At 44.7% G+C, this 12,833-nt stretch overlaps 1 protein-coding gene across 1 annotated transcript; it reads right to left on the bottom strand.

The window, feature by feature from the left end:
* Nucleotides 1–1,615: 1,615 nt before the first annotated feature.
* On the bottom strand, nucleotides 1,616–3,881 carry LOC122839811 (myosin-J heavy chain-like). Its single transcript, XM_044131780.1, has 2 exons — nucleotides 2,434–3,881; nucleotides 1,616–1,722 (listed from the first exon to the last, which is right to left on the bottom strand). Exons 1-2 carry the CDS (start codon nucleotides 3,837–3,839, stop codon nucleotides 1,689–1,691), a joined length of 1,440 nt encoding a protein of 479 aa, XP_043987715.1. The 5' UTR covers nucleotides 3,840–3,881; the 3' UTR covers nucleotides 1,616–1,688.
* Nucleotides 3,882–12,833: the final 8,952 nt, after the last annotated feature.

Below are 12,833 nucleotides of genomic sequence, written 5' to 3'. Positions count from 1 at the left end.
TCACGGTCTTCCACCAGCACTCCTGCAGGTAGAACATGGCTCCACTTGGCTTTTTTTTTGTACAAGAGTGCTTGTCTGCATGAACCAGGAGATCCAAGTGATGGAGTGAGGGATAAATGACTTAAAATCTCTTGAAAGAGGCTATTATTGGCTGAGGAAAATCCATTTTAATCTCTCCGATATTCAGGTTCATTGAAGATATTTGTACATCTTCTGTTAAGACTTTTGCTCCAGTGTTAGTCGCCGCTTTTGCAACTCTAATATTCTGTACCTTCTGGAATTCCTTAATATTGATGAAAATGTTCTAGTTCCAAGGGCAAATTATTTCACTTACCACATAGGAAAAATGTCTTTTATATAAGTGAAATTATCTGACAAAGGAGCAAGTACTTCTTCGTGAATGTTAAGGAATTATTGACGTAAAACAAGCTTTTATATCTTGCTGAAAAGCTACTCATAAAGGGCCGGCCCACCATTTTCTGTTTAAATGGGTGTATGAAGTCACTGATAAATGATTTTTTTTTTGTAGACCATTTAGTAACGTTGATATCTCTCTCTCTCTCTCTCTATATATATATATATATATATATGTATATATGTATATGTATATATATATATACATATACATATATGTATGTATATGTATATACATATATATACATATATATATGTATATATATACATATATATACATATATATATATATATATATATCAACGTTATATATATATATATATATATATGTATATATGTATATGTATATATATACATATACATATATGTATATATATACATATATATACATATATATATATATATATATATATATATATATATATATATATATATCAACGTTACATATATATATATATATTAGTAATATATATGTATGTAGATATATTTATTTATATATATATATTCTCCCTACCTGTCTCAAACTAAATAACCACAATCCAAACTATCAAAACTCTGTCCACTCTCTCAACTGACCGCAACTCACCTACAACAACCCACATTTTGAATGGAGCCTGTGTGGTTTCTAAACCCCGCGCCAAAATCTGAGCCACTTCCTGAAGCAGTCACGTGGTACAGCCGGGCAGCGAGGCTTCGGACGTTTTGGCTCCTCCCCTAAATGAAGCAAGCTTCGATACACGCTTTACGGAAACGCCCCCTCCATTACTCGACACGCCTCGAAGCCTCGCTACATCACGTAACATCACTACAGCCCGGAGACCGGAAGGACTCGCCACGAAGCCCCGGAGGCAGTCCTGGAGGCAGTCCTGGAGGGGGGCAGTCCTGGAGGCAGTCCTGGAGGGGGGCAGTCCTGGAGGCAGTCCTGGAGGCAGTCCTGGAGGCAGTCCTGGAGGCAGTCAGTCCTGGAGGGGGGCAGTCCTGGAGGCAGTCCTGGAGGCAGTCAGTCCTGGAGGCAGTCCTGGAGGGAGGCAGTCCTGGAGGCAGTCCTGGACGGAAGCAGTCCTGGAGGGGGGCAGTCCTGGAGGCAGTCCTGGAGGGGGGCAGTCCTGGAGGGGGCAGTCCTGGAGGGTGCAGTCCTGGAGGCAGTCAGTCCTGGAGGCAGTCCTGGAGGCAGTCCTGGAGGGAGGCAGTCCTGGAGGCAGTCCTGGAGGGAGGCAGTCCTGGAGGCAGTCCTGGACGGAAGCAGTCCTGGAGGGGGGCAGTCCTGGAGGCAGTCAGTCCTGGAGGCAGTCCTGGAGGGAGGCAGTCCTGGAGGGAGGCAGTCCTGGAGGCAGTCCTGGAGGGGGGCCGTCCTGGAGGGGGACAGTCCTGGAGGGAGGCAGTCCTGGAGGGAGGCAGTCCTGCAGGGAGGCAGTCCTGGAGGGAAGCAGTCCTGCAGGGAGGCAGTCCTGGAGGGAGGCAGTCCTGGAGGCAGTCCTGGAGGGGGGCCGTCCTGGAGGGGGGCAGTCCTGGAGGGAGGCAGTCCTGGAGGGAGGCAGTCCTGGAGGGAAGCAGTCCTGGAGGGGGGCAGTCCTGGAGGCAGTCCTGGAGGGGGGCAGTCCTGGAGGCAGTCCTGGAGGGGGGCCGTCCTGGAGGGGGGCAGTCCTGGAGGCAGTCAGTCCTGGAGGCAGTCAGTCCTGGAGGCAGTCAGTCCTGGAGGCAGTCCTGGAGGGGGGCAGTCCTGGAGGCAGTCCTGGAGGCAGTCAGTCCTGGAGGCAGTCAGTCCTGGAGGCAGTCCTGGAGGGAAGCAGTCCTGGAGGCAGTCAGTCCTGGAGGCAGTCAGTCCTGGAGGCAGTCCTGGAGGCAGTCAGTCCTGGAGGCAGTCAGTCCTGGAGGCAGTCCTGGAGGGAAGCAGTCCTGGAGGCAGTCAGTCCTGGAGGCAGTCAGTCCTGGAGGCAGTCAGTCCTGGAGGGCACCGATAATCAAGCATAAAGCTTGGAGCCCTCATGTTATGTTTTTATTTATAAATCAATCCAGTACCTCAGAGTGCCTGTTTGGTGCATTTTCAGAAGTATGTTGGAGACGCCTCCAATCACACGTCTGAAAACATTTGGCTGATTCTGGAGCTGGTCTGAATCCGACTGGCTGTGTGTTTCCTCTCCAGATGGCTGCTGGTTCTGCTGTTCCTCTCTGTCCCTCAACCTTTCGCTCAGCTGTTCCATTTCAACCTGCAGGTTGGTGTTTACCTGCTCAAACACAGTATTTATAACCTCCAGAGAGATGCTTTTCAGCTCCAGAGAGCTGTTCTCCTGCTCCAGGAAGGCCTTTTTCAGCTCCAAACTCTTGTTTTCCTGGTCCAAGTTGGTTATCCTCTGCTTCAGGGCAGCACTTTTTTGCTCCAGGGCAGTCTTTTCCTCCTCCAGGGCGGTCTTTTCCTTCTCCAGGACGGTCTTTTCCTCCTCCAGGGCGGTCTTTTCCTCCTCCAGGACGGTCTTTTCCTCCTCCAGGGCAGACTTTTCCTCCTCCAGGGCAGTGACTATAGTCAGCTGGTTCTGTTGTTCCACTTTGTCCCTCGACCTTTTGTTCAGCTGTTCCATTTCAAGCTGCAGGTTACTATTTACTTTCTCAAAGACCTTGTTTACAAGTTCCAGAGCTGTGTTTTTCTTTTCTAGAGCGGTCTTTTCCTCCTCCAGGTTAATGTTTTTCTGCCCCAGCTCAATGCATGTCACCTCCAGAGCACTGACCGTTACCATCCAGGTGTTTCTTTCTCCCTCCCGTTCCCGTCTTCTCAAATTTAGAATGTAATGAAGATCTCTGTTCTCGCGGTCAAGAGTAATATTATCCGGTTCCAAAACATCTATTCTGTTCTGCAGGAGGCCATTTGCCCTCACTGCTTCAGAAATTCTCTCCCTCAGAGCCATGTTTTGATTTTCCATTGTGTATATTGTTTCTATCCTATCTCTGACTTCGTGTTCTAATTCGGATATTCTTTCTCTCTGTGCTGTGTTTTCATTTTCTAATCTGGACGTTCTCTGTTCCAAGGCAGTCTTTTCTCTTTGCAGTCCCTCACTTGTCTGCTCGAAGGACAGGTTTTCCTCCTCCAAGAAGGTATTTATCTCTTTAAAAAGGATGTTTTCATTCTCCAGGTTGGTGTTTTTCTGCTCTAGGGCACTTTTTTCTTCTTCCAGGGTGGTATTACATTCTTTTAAATTTTTGTTTTCATCAAACAGTTTTTTTAATTCTTCATCTTTTTCTTGTGAAGCCTTTTCCGTTTCTGTAACTTTAATTTTCAGTTCCTCGATTGTTCTGATTAGCGACTGTCTTTCAATGGTCATTGTGTTTACTTGTTCCAATATTTCATCAATATCCTGTGTCTCTCTTGCCAAGGTCCATACAGTTGTCTCATCCTCTGAATCGGAAAAGGATGCTGTGTTGCTGTTACTCATTGTTGATACTCTGACGATGAATCTTTATGGCGCTGAAAATCTCTCTTGGAGTCAATCGTTTCACGTCCTCTCTCTCTCTCTTCTGCTGCGGTTATGACTAGAATTCAGGAGTGCAGCTTTGTGACACATCCTGGCCCTTTGTGACATCAGTTTGTGACATCAATTTGTGACATCAATTTGCGTGATGTCACAAACTGATGTCACTTCGTCAGCAGAACAACTAGAAAACTCCTGTAGTTTGGGAAGACAGGAACGACTGTGACGAGCATCGGTTGAGTTTTAAAAAAAATATGATTATTATTACAAACAAATAACATGAACATACATATAGATGTTAACTCAAAGACAAATATTAAAATATTCTAATAATAAAAACAAATAAATAATATTTATAGATATTGAAGAAGTTGATGTTAAAGTCTAGAAAGACTTAAAAGTTATATATATACATACATACACACACACAGAGAGAGAGAGGGAGACACAGAGAAAGAAAAAAAGAGAAAATTCTATCCTGTCCCACAGCTATCCTATTTTTAATTTTAATTGTAATATTAAGGATACGTGAGTTTTCACCACCTGATTTAACTCGAGTTATATTGAACTCCAATACCATCATCACACATCATAAGCAGATTTGCTCTGATATAAGCAAGGTATTGATCTAAATTATTTTTTTCCCTTCCCCCTTTATTTATTTATTTATTTATTTTTCTGGGATTAATATTTAATGATTTTAGACTTTATTATTTCAGGACTTATAATTGGGTTCTTTATTTAATTTGAACTTTTTACTAATAATCTCACTATTACAAATAGGATTGGTTAGTTAGTTTTAAAGTTTTTAATTTTTATATTAGGATTTTTAAGATAGCTGTGGGACAGGATAGGAGTTTCTCTTTTTTCCTTTCTCTGTCTCCCTCTCTCTCTCTTTAAACATGACAGTAATTCTTATTTTCAGTGTCGTTTTTATGCAATTCAGGTTCCTCTATTTTTGTAGAAAAGGGACTATTTGCAAGAAATCGTGGCATAATCAATACAGTTATAGTAGGACAATCTCTGGTAATTTTTTTCTTTTTTGGTGATGTATGAACTTGCATACATGTGCCTTATGGTTTGCTATTGACACACCCAAATATCTGTATTGTGAGACCAAGGGTTTCTATCCTATTTGAAAACTAATGAACCATGAAAGGGACTGTTTTGAAAATCCAATATAATTTGACAGTCAAATAAGAAACGGTGTTGATTTAAACAATGAACTTATCAAACAATAAAAACAACAAGCAGTGTCTTGATAATTGGAAATTAATTTATCTCGTCTTAAATAGAAAACTTCTTTCAAATATCAAAACATTTACCCAACTGAAAGTCAAAATATGGAATGCTTTGCCATATCAGAACTTTCAAAAAGGAAAAAATAAATTCTGGTCAGGTGTATGTAAACATGGCATGGCTTTTCAAACTCTGTCTTCACAACATTTGGTAGGACATCATAAAGCTTCCACAGAGATGGAGCTCTCTGGCAATATGCAGAATAATGTCCCAGGCCATCTTTGGTCAAGCTTCCCCTGAAAGCAAAGACTGCTCTCAAAGTAAGTGTTTTTCCTTGGAGAACCATCATGGAGGGAAATTCACTCAAGGCAAATTCAGTTGGATTTGGAAGGTCAGTGTCAATCCATGCTATTTCTCCAATGCTGTAGCTGAGAGTAACAGTTCCTGTGCAGAGAACATTTCCTGAGGTACTGGCTCCTGTTTTGAAATCAGATGGACATTCTGATTCATTCTGCAGTGATCGGAAGCAGGGAGACTGGAAGGAAGAGTCATTTTTCTATTGAAGTGTCAAACTGAGCCATGCCAGGATTCAGGTGAAACAAATGGTACTTCCCTGGTACTTCCTTTGTTTGCGTGGCTGTACTGTGAAGAGCAGTGTTTTGAGAGGTAAACGCTTGATACATTTCTCAATAACAGTGGCAATATTGCACTGGGCAGCAATTTGGTGGGTGCCAGACCTCAACTGTGTTTTTGCAAACATTGAACTAGGCAGATCTGTCCTCTGTCAGTATGTCTTTGGGGTCACACCATCTGTAGTTATGGATCTCACCAGCTGCAAGAGTGGGTTATCACTGTCATTCATGGCAACATGTTGAAATGCGGAGCTATCACAGAAAACACAGCATAAGCACAAAAGGCATCAAAGGAGCATGTGTTTAACACAGAGAGTGACAGTTTCCCAACTTTAACAGGCTGATGCATGTTTCCATTTTTTAATAGTCCCACTTTCACTCTTTTGGCCCCAGATGATGAATCTGCATGGAGCCATTCAGTGCAGAAACTCAGGTATGAAGTCCTCTTCCTCTTTTTGGATGGAAGAATTTGTCCTCTCCAGTTTTCAACCACGTTTTCATCTGCTGTGGAAAAGTTTATAGTGGCATCAGATTCCATTAAATACCTAGAATCCATTTTTCTGTTACCTTCAGCATTGTGGGTAATTATGGACTGCTGATGCAACACGTTCCTCCTCTTTTTTTTGCTTTTGCAGAGCAAATACACATTGCTCTACGGATTTGCTGAGCAATGCGGCATCTTTCGCATTGCTCTGCAAAATGAAGCCATCGACTCGCATGGGTAAGTTCTCGTGTTTGAACAGGCCATGTTTTACATTTTTGAATTCAGCTTCAACAATGGCTGAGTTCGCTGTGAGGCCGGTGCTTTTGAAGAGTGAAACCATTATTCCTGTCCACAGTGGTAAGTAACTTACAAGTCTTCTAATTTGTGGCACAATCTCAGGGAGGAAATGGATGTTATCCCTATTCCCATTAGCTGCAGTGCGTGTCCTGCTCTCCTCACAAATGTTTGACACCCAGTCTGGTAGGTCAGTGTGAGGGGGGTGGGGGGCTGGAACCAACTACGGAAGCCCAGGAAACACAAACGAGACGGAGTTCAGAAGAGCGACCCCCGCAGGCAAAAAACAACAAAATACATAAAAATAACTGAATAAGATAAAATTCACAAATTCTCAATATAAAATGAATAAGAAATAAGTTTCTGGCTGAGGCCGAAGCCCGTGCTGAATTGGAACGGGTGCTGCTAGACACTCAGCGATTGCGGGATGCCGGCTGGTTCTCCGACGGGATAGCTAGACTAGCTGACGGGGACCTCGCTGGAGTCTATGACAAGGCGACTGGGGCTTGGGACCCAAAAGCAACCTTGGAGGGAAAACTACAGCTTATACGGCGGCTGATATTACATCCCGAGTGCCGAGAGCGGCAGCGATGCCTCTATGGCGTGTTCATCATGCTGATTGCATTCGCCACTAGGGGGACCATCAGCAATCGGAAGGCTGACCGTATAATGGGAGAATTGAGACAGCTAATGCCCACGGTCGTCCAAATGTTCCAGTATTCAGACGTGGCCCTGACATACCAGAATTTTGGACACCTTATCCATGAAGAGAATGCGCATCTCATCATGGCCCGGTGGCTTAGGGAGGTCCCCCAAGCGGCTATCCGACTGCGGGTCCTGTTAGCTCAGGCTGCCGGGTCCGGGATAACCGCCCTTGACCTAGTGGCCCGTGCCATTCATATTCATCCCAACTTTGAGTGGGTGGCCATTAGGCGGTTATATCCCGACCAGTGGGACAATGTGCAACAAGCATTCCGAGAGGTGGACGGCCGGATTTATTACGGCTTCCGGAACGATTTAGGAGCTGTGCGAGCAACACGTTTCCGGTCCATCACCTGGGTAGCCCACCGACTCCTGGTGCAGCTCGGAGACCGTGATCTTGCTGGCTACCGTGGGGTCACACCTGACTCTCGACGAGAAGGGTTGATTGATCGGCTGATAGCTGCTTACACGGCGGTGATGGAGGATGACAGCCATGTCCATGGGCCCAGGACTGAGGAGGAGCAGGCGGCATTCGAGGAATGTCGGACCGCGGTTGCGAACCACCCGAGCATAGCTATAGAAGTGGCATCGCTGGAGGGACATCGGGAGTCTCGAGTCCCCAATTATGCCTAGTCAGGAGGACTGATGGGAGCTGGCAGAGGAGGTTTGTAAGGGAGGGGATTGTTGCACTGTGTGCGGGGTTGCTGTTTTGTTGTTTGGCCGGCCTGCATACCGCATTAAGAATGCTGAGATGAGGTCGTACTTTTACCTTTGATGGTCTAACCATTTGTTTGCACTAATTGTGCCCAGCGAGAGCCTTGGGTCCAGAGCTGGAGTACTAGTTTACACAGTTGTCGCTCACGCCATTGTTTAAAAAAAAAAAAAAAAAAAAAAGAACACATCCACTTCCGTTCCACAACCTTCGTTTCCTAGCAACGGCGGAGTGATATTCACCCCCCTCCGCAACCACGTCAAACTGCGACACCACTAGTAAATAACACACAACGAAACACAAAACAGTATCAATTTACCTCGACTATTCCATCAAAATGGCCTGTGTGCCACACTCTCCTCCTCATAAAAAAAAAAAAATGTCCTATGACATTTTTAAATACCTATTACTGGAAGTGATGTTATAAGTAAGGTACTTAACATGACATTCATTACATACATACATTACATATTATTGTAATAGTGTCCACCACTAAGAGGATATTGTCACTTTAGATTACAAATGTCCAGTTACAAATACTTCTAAATATGTTCAGATCATCTCTCTAGTGTAACAGAACCTTACTTTCAGCCACAGTTTTTTTCTGATACCAGTCTTTTGTCTTGACAGCACAGTCAATACACTGTCTTTTGAGAATTCATGTATAGTCTTTTTCTTTTGAATGTAGTTCTTAAACCTATATACAGTGTGTCTTTAACTCTGTACTTTAACACCTGGAACTACCCAGGGTCGCCAAAGTTCTTTACAGGTTGGAATCATACTCACAGGTAGTTCTTTAATGTCTAATTCCACCATGGTTGGCTCACCCAAAGCACAATAGGTCAGCATCCTCGGACGGCGACGCTCTCTCTTTGGGTAGCTGGATGCAGGTGGTGGAACAGCTGCATCCTCTTCTTCCTCAGAAGCTGTTTCTGCAGATGGCTCAGGAAGATCCTGGTGTAGCTCCCTGTCTTGGCCTCCATCTTCTTCTTCTAGTATGTTGTCCATCCAATTAGCCTGAGATTCATTCACTTTCGGTGCCTTGTCTTGGTCAGGAAGGTCTGGTGTAAATGGTTCAGCATCTGGGTTTAAGCTGACAGCTCGGTGACCACTGTGCTGAGCAGGAGGAAAATGGCACACCAGCTCCATTTCCTCATCCCTCTCACTGTCTGAAGATTCTTCTCGTTGACAAAGATGACATGGAGATGTATTAGACTTAGTCTTTTTAGTCCTTCTTGTCATTTTTGAGTCTATTTCTGGGTTGTCGATTGGCAGACTGTCACAAGGGAGCAGGAGGTTCCTATGCAGCACACGTCTTTTGCCACCTCCTTCTGGTACTACTTCATATACTGGGCTGATATCACTTCTTCTTCATGATGATGTGCACTTTATCTTCCCAGAAGGATCTGAGCTTACCAGGACCTCCTCTCTCTGATAAGTTGCGTACAAGCACACGCCCCCCCGGCTGCAGGTCAGCTCCATAAACTCTTTTGTCATATCCTTTTTTTCCTCTGTTCGATTCACGGGTGGCAGTTTTGGTTGCGATCTTGTAGGCTTGCTGCATCCTGCTTTGCCAATCCTTGACATACTCAGCATAGCTTTGCTGTGTTTCATTTGGCTGTATGTTAAACAGGAGATCTATCGGCAGACGTGGGGATCGCCCATAGAGTAGATAGTATGGAGCAAAGCCAGTGGTGTCACTGCGGGTGCAATTATATGCGTGCACCATCTTACATAACGACTTTTTCCAGTCAGACTTTTGGGCACTTGTGAGCGTACGGAGCATAGACAGCAGGGTTCTGTTAAATCGCTCCACTTGTCCGTTACCCTGTGGGTGGTAGCAGGTAGTGTGGGACCCTCGCACGTGACAACACCTCTGCAGTTGAGCCATCAACTGGTTTTCAAACTCCTTCCCCATGTCGTGGTGGATTTTCTCCGGGAAGCCAAAGCGAAGGGCAAAGTCATCAAATAGCTTTTCCACAACTGTTTTTGCGGATTTGTTTTTTGTGGGGTAGGCCTGTGCAAAGCGAGTGTAGTGATCCATTATAACCAGAATATACTCATAGCCTTGCTTACAGGCCTCTAGATGCAGAAAATCAATTGAAACCAGTTCGAATGGACGTGTTGTCACAATTGGCATCAGTGGTGCTCTGGCTGCTCTCTGTGGTCGTTTTGACTTTAGACACTCACACACTTGGGTCACAAAATGTTCTGTATCCTGCTGCATATACAGTTTTCGCCACTGCCTCAAGAGCACTTTGACATCTGCAGGCTCGGTTTTCACCACTCCTCTGGGGGGGAATTGGCTTTTATAATGCATGACTTGCTTGATGAGAGGGTCTTTCTTTTGACTTTCTCTGATTTGTTCTGGTGTTAGTGGGGCAGGTAATGAAGGTGAAGAAGCATCCCTTACTAAGTCCAGTGTGTTGATGTGAGCTGTGGTTATCCAGACAGATGGGGCATCTTGAAGCACAGTCACTTCCTGAATTGAAGCACTAATCACATCCTGAGTCATTTCTTCTGTACATTGCTGCAATAAGTCATTTATATCCAGTGGCATGCGAGAGAGGCCATCTGCGTCTGTATTGTGTTTGCCTGGTCGATATTTAATGGTGAAATTGAAATCTGCAAGTTGGGCAACCCACCTGTGACCCGTGGCATTCAACTTGGCTGTGGTGAGAATGTAGGTCAGGGGGTTATTATCTGTATATACAGTGAAGTGAGGTGCATGGTACAAATAATCTCTAAACCTTTCACATATTGCCCACTTGAGTGCTAGAAATTCCAATTTTCCTGAATGCATGTGATAATTTTTCTCAGGTGGGGTCAGTGTTCTAGATCCATACCCGATGACAACCATTTTGTTATTCTGTCTCTGATACAGAACTGCTCCCAACCCTTCCTGGGAAGCATCAACATGCAGAATAAATGGTTGGGTGAGATCTGGATACCCAAGGATGGGAGGCTCAGTGAGTTTGTCAATAAGTGTGTTTATTGTCTCTTGATGGTTCTGTGTCCAGTGAATGGGAGTGTTTGATGGGAGGTTACCTTTATTTCTTGCAGTGTTGGTGTTCCGTCTGTCTTTTTGCCTTCCTGATGGTGGATTTTGAGGTTGATTTTCCAGTGGACTAGCCAGAAGCTGGTAGAGGGGCTTAGCTATTCTGGAGAAATTTGGTATATATGTTCGATAATAGGAGAGAAATCCCAGCATTTTTCTCAGATCTCCTACAGTTCTGGGGGTTCTCTCCTTCAAAGCTTGAACCGGTGCCACTTCTGCTGGATCCATCGTGTAGCCCTCACCAGAGACAAGACGTCCCAGAAATCTCACTCTTCTTTTGAACACCTCACATTTCTTTGGGCTCAGCTTCACTGCATGCTTCTGATATCTTTGCAACACAGTTCTCATGTGGTTGAGATGATCCTCAAAACTTGGGCTGTGAACTAAGTTGTCATCCAGATAGGGCTGGCATATCACATCCCTTAAACCAATCAGACATTCCTCCATACTTCTTTGGAACTCTGCTGGGGCAGCACTCAAACCGAAGGGGATTCTGATCCACTGGTACAAACCCCATGGTGTTATGAAAGCAGTTAAGGGCTGACTTTTTTCATCCAGAAACCCTTGATGGTACGCCTTCCCCTGATCTAATACAGAGAACCAGGAGCTGCCAGTTAGAGAATCAAGCATGTCTTGGATTCGGGGAATAGGGTGGCGGTCAGGGACAGATTTTTTGTTTAATTCCAGTAGTCACAGCACAACCTCAGACCCCATCTTTCTTTCTCACACACACCACTGGTGATGCATATGGAGAACGTGACTGAGTTATCCAGCCTCTATTCAGTAGATCTTGAAGGTATTCTTTAACTTCCTGATGTAATGGCTTGGGAACTGACATATATGTTTTCTTCACTGGAGTGGTGTCATGCAGAGTGATTTGAAGTTTCAAAGAAGGAATTAAACCTATGTCATCTTCATCATAGGCGAATGCATGACACTCTTCTCTCAGTATCTGTCTCACAGTCTGTCTTTGGCTTTCCGTTAAGTGGCTGAGGTCAACTGGAGGATCCCACTGTGTTGGCTTCTGTTTTTCTGCTTTGCTGTTGATAATCAGGGACTGAGCTGCAGCTGGCTTTGTTCTGGGTGAAGGGTCATCTTGTTGTTGTTCACCAACAGTGATGTTCAACTGATGTGAAATTACAGTATAAGCTGTCTTTACTGCTTCTAGGTGCCCCAGGACTGCACGCTGATGTAGAGTAACATTATACTTATTGGTGTTGGAAATTGGGATTGATACGAATCCTGAGCTTTCTGTAGGAACTGTCATGAGACCCTCCTCAACACTGACACCTTCTGGCAGCACCGAGTCCTCCCTGGGAACAAAAAGAAGGTCCTCTCCTCTGAACTGAGTTCCAGTATTAACTTTAACATGGATGATGGTGATTTGTTCAGCTGCTAATTTGATTCGACTTCTCCCTGTGTGCACAAGACCCACATCAACCTGACTATCTGATGTCTGAATTAGTTTGACAATTGTCTGTGCAGTTTGGACAGTGACAGCAAAGGCTTCACACACATTTTGGATGACTTCAGGTTTCCGGTGTTTAAGTGTGTTGTCTCCTAGCACTTCCTCTATAACATTGTAGCCAATTATTGGCTGTTGTGCCACACTGGAGTCACTTGACACAAGTACTGGTACCAACAGGGGTTCTGCTGAGAGGGAATCTTTACTCAGTCTAAATTCCACTTCCACCCAGCCCAGAAAAGGAATTTGTGTCTGATTTGCTGCAAGCCCAATAAGTGTATCCACCTCCAGTAGTTCATTCAGAGGTCTAACTCGCTGGTGTGGTAAGTGTAATTGTCTCCATTCTTCATTAATGAGACATGCCTGAGCACC

This window comes from Gambusia affinis, linkage group LG11, assembly GCF_019740435.1.
Source record: "Gambusia affinis linkage group LG11, SWU_Gaff_1.0, whole genome shotgun sequence".
Classification (NCBI taxonomy): Eukaryota; Metazoa; Chordata; class Actinopteri; order Cyprinodontiformes; family Poeciliidae; genus Gambusia; species Gambusia affinis.
The sequence above is the reverse complement of the archived record's forward strand: the minus strand, read 5'-3'. Positions and strand labels throughout refer to the sequence as shown.

Bases quoted from the DNA above. Each gene is read 5' to 3' on its own strand.
- LOC122839811 (XM_044131780.1), bottom strand. From the start codon at position 3,839: ATGAGTAACAGCAACACAGCATCCTTTTCCGATTCAGAGGATGAGACA. The intron at 1,723-2,433 runs GTACTGGATTGA...GCCTCCCTCCAG, and splicing joins CACCAAACAGGCACTCTGAG to GACTGCCTCCCTCCAGGACT.